Source organism: Fundulus heteroclitus, chromosome 20, assembly GCF_011125445.2.
Source record: "Fundulus heteroclitus isolate FHET01 chromosome 20, MU-UCD_Fhet_4.1, whole genome shotgun sequence".
NCBI classification, from domain to species: domain Eukaryota; kingdom Metazoa; phylum Chordata; class Actinopteri; order Cyprinodontiformes; family Fundulidae; genus Fundulus; species Fundulus heteroclitus.
The window spans coordinates 43,695,347-43,709,726 of NC_046380.1; the positions used below are offsets into that span (position 1 = coordinate 43,695,347).

At 40.5% G+C, this 14,380-nt stretch overlaps 1 protein-coding gene across 9 annotated transcripts in view; it reads right to left on the reverse strand.

Moving 5' to 3' along the window:
- Nucleotides 1-14,380, reverse strand: part of usp48 (ubiquitin specific peptidase 48) — a 101,622-nt gene that overhangs the window by 46,781 nt on the left and 40,461 nt on the right. For 8 of the 9 annotated variants that reach the window (XR_002427384.2, XM_021312775.2, XM_021312774.2 and 5 more), the window contains exons 16-17: nucleotides 6,665-6,739; nucleotides 6,397-6,521 (exon numbers count right to left, since the gene is read on the reverse strand). Coding sequence is in view for 8 of the 9 variants with exons in the window: in XM_021312775.2 (XP_021168450.2) it covers nucleotides 6,397-6,521; nucleotides 6,665-6,739 (200 nt within the window). In the remaining variant the exon portion in view is untranslated. Of the gene's footprint in view, nucleotides 1-2,033; nucleotides 3,161-6,396; nucleotides 6,522-6,664; nucleotides 6,740-14,380 lie in introns of those variants that run through there. The other variant, XM_036151453.1, reaches the window with a different exon arrangement.

A 14,380-nucleotide genomic window follows, 5' to 3' on the forward strand; every position in this document is an offset into this window, starting at 1 on the left:
CCCGAAAAGGGGAAAAACTCGTACAGTGTACGCCCGGCTTTAGGTGTCACGGCTGTTGCCGTCACATTTGTGTTTCCCCCTTTTTCTTTCTCATTTCTACTAAGTAGGCTGCTTGTCCCTGTGGAAAGACTCGCCTACTTCCTGGTTTCTGGGGTGCTGACCTCAGTTCCATCCATTGGTTCCCTCGGTTCCACCTCAACCAATGGCTCGTCACCACCTACAATGACCTCCTGTTCATAAGGAGAGCCAACCCGTTGATTGAGGCAGCTTGTCACAGCCAGTTGACTTGTGTGCCTCATGTAAACCAGACATTGTTAGTTAGCAGCTGCATTCGTGCTAAGTGGAGTGGCTTGTTTAAGTTTATGGTTACCCATTTTGGTTTGTGTTTAGTAGCCTGTGCCAGTATCTTTTGTTGTGTTTGGTTGATGTGCATTTATTAACTTGAGGCCAGAAAGAGGGTGGAATTAGGGCCAGAGTCCTCACTGACTGCAACACTGAGTTTTCCTATGTTAGTTTCATTAGGTGTAGTGGTTGCTGTGCTCTCTGTGTTTTTTAGTAAGAATCTCCTCTGTTTAAATGTATAGTTAGGCACAATCCTCCTTTTGAGGATCTCTTATTTAACTTGGTTTGTTATTTTCACCGCACCCTCATCCACCCTTCTTTTGTTTGTGTATTGCCTGCAACTCTTGTTACCAAATAAATTATCATTTTATAAGAACTTACCGGTTTTTGCCTATATGTTTATGACCCCACTCCCCTTGACCAACAGGGGGTCGTAACATATATGGGGGGTAATCAGTCCTCTGATATATAATGGAGCTTGATTATTAAGGGCTTTATACATGAGAAGGAGAATTTTAAATTCTATTCTTGAATGGAATTATGAATGGAGGTAAGAATGGTTTTAAAAAGGTATTTATTATGCCTGAATTTAAATTAGCTGCTTAAATTTTTGATGAATGTGTAATTATTTTTATTGTTTAACGTAACCCTGAAGTACACTAGAAGGGTTCTTTTTTATTTGAATAGGATTCGGATTTTTTATCTAAAAAAAATCCAGAATGCAATATGCAAGTGAAACTTTATGCATTTTTTTGTTTGTGACAATTTTCACTACAGAGGCAGCTAGCCCTGTATTGATGTCAAGTCATCCAGAAAGGGCTGAGTTTTTAACATTTTGATCCTAGAACCTTTTTAGATAAAAAAAAGATGTATCATTATTCAAATAATAATAAAAAGTAATTTTTTTCATTTATTTCTGTTACTCATAAAATAAGTTGGAGTAATTAATGAAGAATCAGCAGAATGTTTAAATTTTTTATCGGATTACTCGATTAGTCGTCAGAATAATCGATTACTAAAATAATAATTTATGACAGCCCTAATCTGTATAAAAATCAAAAGGTAAAGATACCAGCCAAGACTGGCAACACAAAATGTAATATATCGAAACTGAAGTGGTATCTGCCAATGTCCCACTGCTTTTGAGTAAAAGGTTATTGAAGAGGGCAAGAACAGTTTTGGATATGGGAAGGGACAGAGCAGTGATGTTTAACCAGCCTGTCAAACTAGACTTCATCTGCTCTGGGCACTACTGTATGAACATTGTGGACATTAAAAATAAAAGTCCTGCTCACTCTGATCAGATATTAGCTACTATGTGCTAATATCTGATTAAAGTTTAAAGTTTTGGAGAAACTTCATAAGCAGTTTGTAAATTCCTCAGCTTCTGAATAACTGGCAACAATAACACAGAATGTAGGAGTCTCCTGCATGACATCATAAACCGGTGTGAAGTGTGTCAGAAATATTGCTAGACCAAACCTAAGCCTGCTGTCGGCCTGCCACTAGTACGGACATATAATGAGACTGTAGCTGTGGATCTACATGAGCTTGAACATGGAGTGTGCTATGTACACATTATTGACCAGTTTACCCGTTTCAGTGCTGATAGTGTTTTGACCACAAAAAGGTCAGGATTAGTGTGCATGGCCCACCACAAAGGTTATTCAGTTCAATAATGAAGTGAGAGACATGGCTGAGACCTTTAATATTGAAGTCAAGACAACACCTGCTTACAGCTCCTGGAGCAATGGGCTGTAGAACGACATAATCAGCCATGGACTGGGCCCTAATGGCAAAGAACTGTATGCAAAACATCTGTGGATACAGCCCACTAGGGCTGTACAATTTTGCCAGAAATCTAAATTGTGATGTACAGTATTTCAACCATAATTGCGATTTAATTTAGACTTTTCTCTGCATTAACCTCAAGCAACAAAATGGCCTGTAGATAAAGATGTTTGTAAGCACATTTCAGCTCTACTTGCAAGAAAAGCTTTTACAGAATCAGAGTATTCAGAAAGAATACGCAGAGCTCTATAGAAACAGCTGCGACCCACAGACGAACAATACGAAACTGAAGATAAAGTCTTCTATAAATGAGTGGATTGTTCAAAATGGAAAGGAAAGGAGTGGTTATTGGGCAAGATGGAGATGAAGTTGTTTTTGTTAGACATGGAGGCACCAGTTTCAGAGTGCAACAACTTAGGTTGAGATAGGTTACTCATAAGCATGAAGAACCTCAGATTACTTGTGATGACAACAATCAAGGACAACATACAATTAACGTTAATGAAGTGGAGACAGAAGCAAATCCTGGACACACAAGCACAGACCGATAGCATGCAGACACGTAAAGACAGCATGCTGGCAGCATCAACATAAAGCCTGGTCAGATTGTGACATTCACAAATGCAGAGAGTGTATCAAAAACAGTAAAGGTTTTGGGACGTGTTGGTAAAGCAACTGGAAAATCCAAAAACTGGTATAACCTTGAACTACTTGAGCCTACAGTAGGCTGGTAACAGTAAATCAGCAGCTCTATCACGGTTAGAGCAAGAATGTAACTGGTGTGCCATATAAAATCATGTTGATGATTTTATACGGGGTGGATCCCATTTTTTTCCAGAGTCAGTCATATCTCACCTTAGATCACGGTTTAATGTCGGTCATGAAGCTCACGATACCTTTTCCTATGTAGGTGTGGACCTTGTTACTTTGGGTACCAAGGTACAAATACATCAACAGATATACATACAACACCTGCAGCCCATACACCTCTCACCCTCTGGAGCAGCAGAGTCAGCTTCACCCCTCACTGAGGAGGAGAGAGAGAGCAGCTCAGGTCAAAGAACTGTTGTGAGTGGCGAGACAGAGCAGGCCTGATATCATGTTTGATGTAAGTAATTTGGCATCTAGTCTGAAACAGGCTGCAGTACAGACCATCTGTGAAGCAAACAGAGTTGTATGTAAACTCAACGGCAAGTCAGTTAAACTGAATTTTTAGCCTCTTGGGGAAAACAGTAACTTAAAGATGGTTATGTTTACTGATGCATCTTTTGGGAACATTTCAGATGGAGGTACTCAAGGTGGGAACCTCATTGTTTTGATGGGTGACAATGGGCGATTTTCTCCCATTTCGTGGCAGTCAAAGAGGATTAAGAGAATTGTCAGAAGCACACTTGCAGGTGAAATGCTGGCTGTGTCAGAGGGGACTGATAATGCTATCTTTATCTTCACACTCTTTTTTGAACTCAATGCTGGTAATACTGCACATCATTTGCCAATAACATGTGTCACTGATAACTTCTCTCTTGTTGATGCACTTAAGTCAACAAAGTTTATTGATGAGAAAAGGATAAGCCTGTATACCAGTTATATTAAAGAACAGATCCAAACTAAGAGTCCATCAGGTTTTGTGGTCACAAACGAAATATCAACTTGCTGGCTGTTTGACAAAGAAGGGGGCGTCCACAACCTTGTTACTTAAGGCACTTTATGAAGGACGTTGGACCGTACCATAAATTTAGTAATAAGTTATGTCATCCACCTATGTTATTAAAAGGAAAGAAGTGTTCTAACAATATTGTTTAACAGATGTGTATCGCCATGTGTTGTTTTCATGCATACACTGTTTTTAATTCATTTATTTTATTATTATATATTTTTTTAAGAAGAGAGGAAGATTGTTACTCTTTTGCTTATGGTCAGATCTCATGCCAGTCGTGTAGGGGGCTCTAGAGCATGGGTTAAAGCAAAAATAATCAGTTTGACTGAATTTTTTTCCGAGTCAGCCCATATATTCCCGGGACCGTGGACATCATGCCGCCCGCATTAGTTACCTCACTTGCCTATTGTGCAAAGTGAACTTTAACCAAATCTGGTAGTTTTACAATATGCAATGACCATTCCTGTCTCTGTCACACCTTTCAGCTTCAGAGCCTTGGTGTCATCCTGGACTGCCTCACCATCCTCTCCTTCACTTTCTAAATCCATAACATCACCTGGTTAACTTTCATATTTGCAGCATCAAGCAAGTTCTTCCTTCGGACTTTCAGCTCCCTTCTCTCCCTGTCCTCCAGAAAACCTTCATAAATTATAACTAGTACAAAGACGGCAGCTTCATCATCACATCTTCTACTTCACACCTGAACATTAACTCCACTGGCTCCCTGTCACATTCAGTATAAATTAATCCTATGAACATACAAGGCCAACCACAACCTGGACAAAGCAGGTCACATATCTAACACTATGATGACGTCATAGATTTTAATTTAACACAGATCGCACATTACAATAATCAGTCTCTGCTTTGCCCGTTATTGCACAGCAATTAATTATCACAACTCATGAGTTTATAGAAAGGCATTATTAAACTTAAATAAAACTGTTAAATCTTAGCCCACTGACTGGAGACCTGTCCAGGATGGACGAGTCCCCACCCCCCAGGACCCTGTGTGACGTCGAGCTGTGTTTCCCCATCAGATACTGCTTGACGTCACACCTGTAGGCAAAAGCCGGCATAGAAAATTGATGAAGGATGGGATGTGACATTGTTAAAAAGTTTAATAAAATTGCTCAAAGTTTATCAGAAAAAACATAACTTGCTTTTAAATATGAACATTAGCAAAATTAGCAAAATGTTCTTAATGTATTTCGTAAAGTTAAATATAGTTAAAGGTAATCTTGGCTGGTAGATGTTTTGGACTTGGAGTAAAATGAGTCCATTGATCTACAGACAGGAGGCTTTTTCACATGTTTCTAGTGCAACTTGCTTCTCCAGTGAAGCTTCACATCGCGCTCCACTCCGTGTAAAAATAAAAAATAATTTCATAAAAGCTCTCTGAGAATCACCTCTGGCCTCACCCAGTTAGAACCCGCTCTCCAGTCCATGTTGTAGCTGCAGTTTCTTTTTTGATGTAGTTTCCTTAATCTGTATACATCAAAATCCTTGTCATTTTATTAAGAGTGTCCTGGTGCGCAGCAGCTCATCATCAGGTGGAGCTGCTGTATATTGAGCTCTGACTGCAGCTCTGCCTTCTTTGGTTCAGAAAAAACACAGGTGAAATTATTTTTTTTATTTTTTTACTTTTTCCAAATTGGACCCAGTCGAATGCGGAACATTGTTTTCACAATTCCGACCCTTCTTCTTTTTCTTCTTAAAAAAAAAAAAAGCGCGTCATGCTAAATTAGCCTGAGCTAGTGCTTTGCTCCTCGAGTTTTAAATAAAACGTAACAGCGAATCTTGAGGAGATCCCAGGTTAGTCGCCGCATTTATCAGCTAAGTTGCTGGAAGCGAGGGAATAAACGCTGAAAGGCGACATGGCCACAGGTGGAAATAATTCATTAATTAACTGCAGGAGCAGCGACATACATGCTTACCGATGAAGTTGTTGTCAGATGGTCAATCCGCTCTACTTCCTGACCTGCTGGTTTGCATAAACCCAAAGAAACCTTTGACCACCACTACTTTCATTCATACCATCTGTGGCCAATTTGAGATGCTCTTCCAAAAGTTATGATTGAACACCGATAAACCTCAGACTGGCAATGTCCGCATTGCAAAGACCCGTCCAACTCTCTTTCTGATTGGCTAATGTCCCGGCTCTGCCAGGTTTCATTAGTTGAGCGCAGCTTCAGTTTAAAACCTTGAATAAAAAGTCTAGACGGAACAATTTGTGCTTATTTTCCAAATGACGGAAATCCGTCGCAGCGACGGAGAACTTTAACCCCTGCTCTAGAGGATAGCTTACGTTATATGTCAGTTAAGATAGCGGTGGTGGATGTACTTGTGTTCATGCAGAAGAGGGATTAAATGTTTTTCTTGAACTCATCGCAAAGTGGAGTTATCTTTGAGTTAACACAAAAATCCAAACTACCCCTTTCACGATTAAACACATTCAAAACTCTTGCAATGGGACAACTTTACATGGCATTTACTGAACCTTCAAAAATGACTTCTATTAAAGGAATGCAGACAAAGGGTTAGAAAATATGCAATTCAATAGGTGGATCAATGCGGGAAAATATAAACCATCAAATTTCCCTCACCAGACACTGCCGACATGGCTCTTGAATGTGAGGGAATTCTGGGGCTTTGGGAAAGTATTCTCTCAGTTTAGTCCAAACTTCAGTCGATACCAACTTCCGCTCAGCCTCCAGAATACTCAGCCCTCCTGCAGCAGGAAAACAAACATCATGAGTAAATATACAGCTGATATTATAGTCTTAAAAATGTTTACACTTTTAGTGTAAAAAAATGTGTAGAAAGTTATTGGTAGAAAGTAAAGTAAACATTATGTTTGATGCTGAAAAATACCATGATTGCAAATAATATCTTCATTGAACGTCTCGGTCTCATCTTCAGCACCACCTGAGACATCCAGGTCAAACTCTATAAAAGGAAAATAGAAGAAAGAAAATGCTCACACAACCTAGTCAAACTGTAACATGGACTCACAGAATCCACCCCCCAAATCAGGATTAGCGTATTTATCGGGTGCCTGACAACAGTCTACTAACAGCATTATGCTGTAGGCAGTGTTTCCCCCAGGAATTTGCTTATGTGAGGCGTTCAGTTGTCGGAGCGGCGGAGGGGGGGTGGGGGGTAGGGTGGGAGAAGACAAGCTTTGCGCGGACGACCGGCGGAGCAGGGGGGGTGGGGTATTGAAGAGAAGCTTTGCGCGGACGACCGGCGGGGCGGAGCGCCTGTTTTTTCACTGCCATTCACTATATGTACGCGCGAAAGCAACAGCAAAAAAAAAAAAAAAACGCCTGTTACCGTCAAATAAACATGCAAGCATACCAAATTAGTTTATTTTATTTTATTTATTTATTGGAAGTTTGGCGAGGCGGTAGCGTGAGTTTGGCGAGGCGGCCGCCTCGCCAAGATAGCGCTGCGGGAAACACTGGCTGTAGGCTTAAAGGACAAATGCCATGTAATATCCTGAGGAGTACTTTTGGTACCATTGATTAGCCCTGAGCTTAATATTAGCCTTTAGAAGTGTCCTGATCAGTAACTATTACTCATGTTGGCTGTAGTACAGTGTGCACGTTGAAGCATCCTTTCCTCAGAGCCCATGACGTTAATATGCAGGTCAGATCAGACTGTTTCAGACATGTTATGAATGTTTTTGTTTGTGCCCCAATCTAAGTATCTAATGCCGAGATGACTTTGTTCTGTGAGAACATTTTAGAGGAAAAAAAAAATGTATCTATTGTTTCAGCCATATGAAACTAAAGTTAAAATCAGTTAGAAACCCTTAAAATTGCCCTATATTACATGTTATGATGCGTCACAAGCCTGTCTAGTTGACATCTACACAGTGTCAAGATTTGTCTCTGGATGAACCCGGACACAGCACGCACACACAGAGCTAGTTTTAAGAGAGTTTATTGCACAAGGTGGATGATAGATGACTTGAGGAACCAGAGTCTTTATCAAACGTAGTTGTAGGGTGCAGAAGCTGGCTGGCAGGTACAGCGTGGAGAGACTGACCAGGAAGGAACACTGGAGCCGAGAACTTGAGACCTGGACGGAACCCAGGAGCCGGTGACTTGAGACCAAGGTGGAGCACCGGAGCGGTTGACTGGAGACCAAGGTGGAGCACCGGAGCGGTTGACTGGAGACCAAGGTGGAGCACCGGAGCGGTTGACTGGAGACCAAGGTGGAGCACCGGAGCGGTTGACTGGAGACCAAGGCAAAGCGCTGGAGCCGGTGACTGGAGACCAAGGCAGAGCGCCGGAGGACAGCCGTGGTGAAGGAGTAGCTGAACCTAGACTGCGGGCTGAACTGGAATAGAGTTACTGGCTGTGGAAGGAGTGGGAATTGAACCTTTACGGGCAAGCGAACGAGAGCAAACTGGGGTGAGTTTAAATAGTTGTGTCAGCAGGTGAAATGAGACCAGGGCTAATTGCAGCCTGACAGGTGAACCCAATCAGGCTGTGCTGGAAAGGGAAGAGGCAGGAAAGCTCAGAATGCAGACTTCAGGCTGCATCCTGACACACAGGGCATTGTAAAATCTGCTTTATTTTCCACCCAAAATTGTTGTTTTTAAATTTTTATTTATTGGATTTCCCCATTTTGTAAACAATAAACTCATTGTTTAACCAGAAAGGATAACTTTAGATCATTAATGAATAAAATTTCAAATATTTTATGCAAACAATTGCTTAGAATTGAATAAAATTTAATGATTTTTTATGAAGTTTCTAAAAATCTATATATCAGTAATTGTATTTCATGAGTAAAGAAACAGTCCTTTTGTAAATTAAAGGTTTTCCAGATGCAAACATCAAATTTAGACATTTTGTCATTATTACGTAGTCCATTTAGATTGTGTTGGACTCCGTGTACTTACCAATGATGTGCTCAGCAAAGTATTGTGTTGTTTTTTTAACGACTGAATTTGTTTACACTGGAGCTTCTGTAGAACAGCTTTTCTTTAACTGGGTTATAGAACGTTACTGTAATGTTCCTACATAAAAAGAAGACAAAAACCCATATAATTCATCTTCAAATAAAACAATATTTGCCAAGTGACGCAATAGTGTTTACTTGTCCTGTTTGAGCCTGAAACGCACTTTGCAGCAGACACGATCAGCAGACATAAACACTAGCTAAGTTTACATGGACAAAAGTAAATCGGAATACAGGGCCGATCGGAATAAAAAAAACTGCTATGTAAACACACTAATCGGAATATTATGATCGGATTATGCTCAATAATCTGAATGACAGTGGTGGTTTATGCTGATTGATAATCCAATCAACATGCATATAAATGCTTGTCAGGCTCAAGTTGTTCTGAATGCGGCAAACTGACCCGTGTGCGCATGTGCGCCCGATGTAAACGTGACGTATTTCTGCGTTGGTGAGTGGCGGAAATACCTCAGGATCCAAAACTGTCAGGGCTCCCCATACAACCTATCTGTTTGAAAAAATAAAAGAGCTCAAAATTGTTGCTTCCAGTGCAGATGTAAGACCAACCCGATCAACAGGGTTAATGTTACTTACGCTTTCCTTTTAAACCTCTGCTAGACGTTACTCACTTACTCGGCTCCATCAAAGACATATATACGTGGATGCCTTGTTGAGAGCTGAATTGCACGTTGACAGAGAAGATGTCTTATTCATGTGCTGCGTGGAATTGTACCAACCGACTCACAGTAAAAACCACATCAACTGGCATTATCTTTTACAGATAAGAATAAACTTATAAATGTATTAATTCATTATAACATTGTTTATAACATTATATATTTGTCTTTGTGCTCTATTGCTTCCTCTTGTTTACTCATTGTGTGCATGCACAATATTGTACTTCCTGTCACGTGATCTTGCTTTGCTAGATATACACAAAAGCACTTTGTTTACTAACAAATAGAGCAAAAACAAAGTATAAAACACAGAAATGAAATATGACAAACCAACAGGTATACAACCAGAATGAGAAATTCATAGTCATATCATAGCCCCTATTCCATTGCCACCGAAAAGCCTGGCGCTTTTGAGAAGCCTGGGACTTTGCAAATCACGGGTAGTGTTTCCATACACATTTACCCGACTAATTTAATTTACACGTGCTTTACTTTCCCGGGGCTTTAGTCCCCCAACTGACCCAGTATTGCGGAAAAACTGTCCGCCACAAGGGTGGAATAAGGAGATGAGGAGTTTACAAACCTATCAATTTTATAATCTTAATTCATCACAAAGGTTGTTTTAAGGTGATTTTAGGCGAGAAAGTACACCTCCAAACTTCATCTGTGCAGTCAGTTCATCAGGATCATGAGCCAATTTTAATTTTGCTTGGACTTGTCGGGAGCGGCAGAGGCCCATTGTTAGGTCAGGGTTCATACAGGAAGTAGTAACTCTAATTTAATGCTTTTTAATGCTCTTTTAATGCTCTTAGAAAATGTTTTAATGCCATGAACAAGTACCTATGACTCATATATATTAGGGCTGTCAATCGATTAAAAAAATTAATCTAATTAATTACATACTTTGTAATTAATTAATCTAAATTAATTAATCTAAATTAATTGCATATAATTTTTGCTGTGAAAGTATTTAAAATATTTAAATTCAAATGATTCAATGAATAATCAGCATTAGATACATTAAAGTGCTGTTTTCAACAGCAGACAAACTGAACTAAACAGATGCCAATGTCAAACTGAACTCAAGTCAACAGGAGACGTCAACTGAAATAATAATAAAAAAGATAACCTGAATTTAACAGACGTCAACATATTCCATATTCCAATGTACTTTTTAGGCTAATTATACATAATTAAGACCTAGTGCTATTTTAACAAACAAGCATTTTATTAGTTATCTCTTATCTGATGTATTTCTGATGTTTGGCACTTTGTTTTACCTCGTCTTAAAGTGCTCTTAAAATAATGATGACATTAATGATGATTATGATCAGAATAAACTTTTGCATCACCTCCCATAAGCTGGAAAGAAGAGACAAAAACATATTTCACACCTCACTTAGGAACTCTAATATTTGAATCTAAATACTTTGGCCTCAATATTTTAGGCTAAAATATTACACTTTGTATTTGTTTTTCTTTAATCCCTCGGTGATGTTTAGTAATTTCTGCCAAAGGCTGCAGCATTTTGATTTAATTCATCTGAATGCAATATTTGCAAGCCATACTCTGATTGGATGGAAAAAAACCAATCTGTAATTGGCTTTAACAGCCGAGCGAGCGCACAGCTGGTGTTGAGCGTGAAACAAGCAGGTACGCGCGAGCAAAGTAGCGCACGAGCAGAGATGGAACTTACCGCGAGGACAGTGGGTTGAGAAGAGTTTTTCAGACCGTGCCAGACCGGTTTTGAGTGTTGAGAGTTGTTTCGCTGCGCGCTTGGATTGGTTCCTGCGCGCTCAAACAGAAGGCACGAATATCGCTACATAGTTTCACAGAGTTGAGCGGCAGCGCTGTCTTCTTCTCTGTCTTCATGCACCTCCCCTGTGACTCTTTGGCGCCCCCCAGGGGAGGCGCGCCTCACCTATTGAAAACCCCTATACGACATTGATTAATCTGCGTTATTTTTTTTGATCCATTAATTTCTTAAAAATTAATTAATCGAAATTAACGCGTTATTTTGACAGCCCTAATATATATATATATATATATATATATATATATATATATATATATATATATATATATATATTTTAAAACTTGACAGTCAAAAAAGGACCTCAGTTAAGTTGTTGGAAAAATGTGAATGTAATCATTTTATTTCTATCAAGTTACAGGTATTTGGCTTGTTTTAAGAGTTTGCTTTCAGGAAGGTTCTGTTGTATTTAACCTTAGACAGGAATAACAAATAATTCTCTCAGATAAGGAATCCCTTGCTCCCTTCTTTGCTTTCCACCCCCATGTTGTAAAATTCCTGAAACCTCCTGACCCAAACCTTCTGACCCAACCCTCCTGACCCCCTCTTTGATGTGTGATAATAAAGACAGAAGGACAGAGATGACCCGGCGCAGACGTTCCTAAACCTTAAGGGAGTGTAGTTCTCCGTTTGGGTATCCTCTGTCCTTTTCTATAGAAATGTTTAAAACTTGTGTTGTGTGGTTTTCATTCTAGGATAAAAGGGGTTATCTTTAATAACCCTATCATAAGTAATTTTTATCATTTAAGAAACAAAGCAAAGGTAAAACCTATTCTTTCAAGGCAAAAATATGGAATATCACCAAAAATTAGAAACATTCTGTCTAGGGGTGATGCTGAAAAACTAGTCCATGCATTTGTTACTTCAAGGCTGGACTATTGTAATTCTTTACTATCAGGAAGTCCACATAATGCAGTTCAAAGTCTTCAGCTGATCCAAAATGCTGCAGCAAGAGTTCTGATGAAAATCAACAAGAGGGATCATATTCCTCCTATTTAAGCTTCCCTTCATTGGCTTCCTGTTAAATCAAGAATAGAATTTAAAATGCTTCTTCTAACGTATATCAGAGCTCTGATAACCCCGTATGTTCCTAACAGAGAACTTCGCTCTCAGACTGCAGGTCTGCTGATGGTACCTAGAGTCTCTAAAAGTAGAATGGGAGGCAGATCCTTTAGCTATCAGGCTCCTCTCCTGTAGAACCAACTCCCAGTTTTGGTCCGTGAGGCAGACACGCGGTCTACTTTTAAGACTAATCTTAAAACTTTCCTTTTTGACAAAGCTTATAGTTAGAGTGGCTCATGTTACCCTGAGCTACCTCTATAGTTATGCTGCTATAGGCTTAGGCTACTGGAGGACATCAGGGTCTATTTTTCTCACTCTACTGATTTCTACTGTTCTCCAGTCTACTGTTCTCCAGTTATGCATTGCATCACATTGAAATGACCGTTGTCATTTCAGCTTTTAACTTTTTGCTCTCTCTCTTTTTTCTTCATAGTAGGTACACCTGGTCTAACATTCTGTTAACTGCGACATCATCCAGGGAAGACAGATCATCCGCTATTACCATCTAATGTAGAACAGATTACTGGATCAATGTGTGCTTCTGTGCTTTTTTGTCTGTCTTGTTGTGTCTCTGCTCTGTCTTCTGTAACCCCCAGTCGGTCGAGGCAGATGACCGTTCATACTGAGCCCGGTTCTGCTGGAGGTTTTTCCTTCCCGCTAATGGGTGGTTTTTCTTTCCACTGTCGCTTCATGCTTGCTCAGTATGAGGGATTGCTGCAAAGCCATGGACAATGCAGATGACTCTCCTTGTAGCTCTACGCTTCTCCAGTAGTGAATGCTGCTTGTCAGAACTTTGAAGCAATCAACTGGTTCCCTTATATAGGAAATTTTTGACCAATCTGTAAAATATGATTGATTTTGACTTTGTAAAGTGCCTCGAGATGGCATGTTTCAGGAATTGGCGCTATATAAATAAAATTTTATTGAATTGAAACACTACTCCAAGCCTTCATTCATCATGGCTGAATTAGTGTCATGGTTTAAGTTGTCTGGCTTCTTTCTTGTTTTGTAGTTCACCCAGCTCTCCCTCCCACAGCCATTAGTCACACCTACTCTAATTAGTTTTCATTCCCGTCACCTGCCAGGCTCCCTTTATAAACTCACCTCTGTTGTCTCCTCGCCGCTGGCTCGTAGTGTTTGTTGCCCTCCTTCGTGTCTGCCTGCACCTGTTCCCCGTCCGTCAAGTTTTGGTTTTGTTGGGCTGCGCTGATGGCTTCAGTCTCTTCGTCTTGGTCTCGTCTCTGGTCCTGCAGCAGCCCAGCTCCTCTCTGTCTCGTGGACTCTGTACCTGCCAGTCAGCTCCTGCATCATTCACCTCCGTCTGGTAACAACTCTGGTTCCTCATGTCACTACCATCCACCTGCAATAAACTCTTTTAAATCCTACTCTGTGTGTGCGTGCTGTGTCCGGGTTCACCCTCGACAAAATCATGACAGTACGAGCCAGCCACAGGGTGAACCCGAGCACGCACAGAGTCACGATGCAGGAGCTGGCAGGATCTGCTCCGCCTCAGTTAGATGTCTCCATGGGTGCCTTCGCCGCTGGATGAGTTCCGCTGGAGGGATCGTTCTCCGCGGAGCCCACCTCCGACGCAGCCCAGCGTCTCTAGTTCCTGTCAGCGTCTCAGTTCCTGTCTGCGTGCTCAACTTCCTGTCCGCGTCTCAGGATCCTCGCTCTCAAGTTCCTGTCTGCGTGCTCAACTTCCTGTCCGCGTCTCAAGATCCTTGCTTTCAAGTTCCTGTCTGCGTCTCAAGTTCCTGCCTGCGATCTCAAGTTCCTGTCTGCGCGCTCAAGTTCCTGCCTTAGATCTTTAGTTTCCTAGTTTAGCTTTATTTTTCCAGATTTATTTTCCAGATTCCAGTTTTCTAGTTAGACATCTAGTTCTCTAGTTTCTGTTGTTGTTTTGAGTTATTTTTGCCCTGGGGTTTTGAGTTACTTAATCTTTGGTTTTAGAGTTTTTTCAGTGTTCCTTAGAGTTTTTCTTAGAGTTCTTTAGTTTCGGTTTGGTTTCCTGTTTAGATTACTTGAGATTTTGTCTTGCTTGGGGTTTTATTTCTTTCA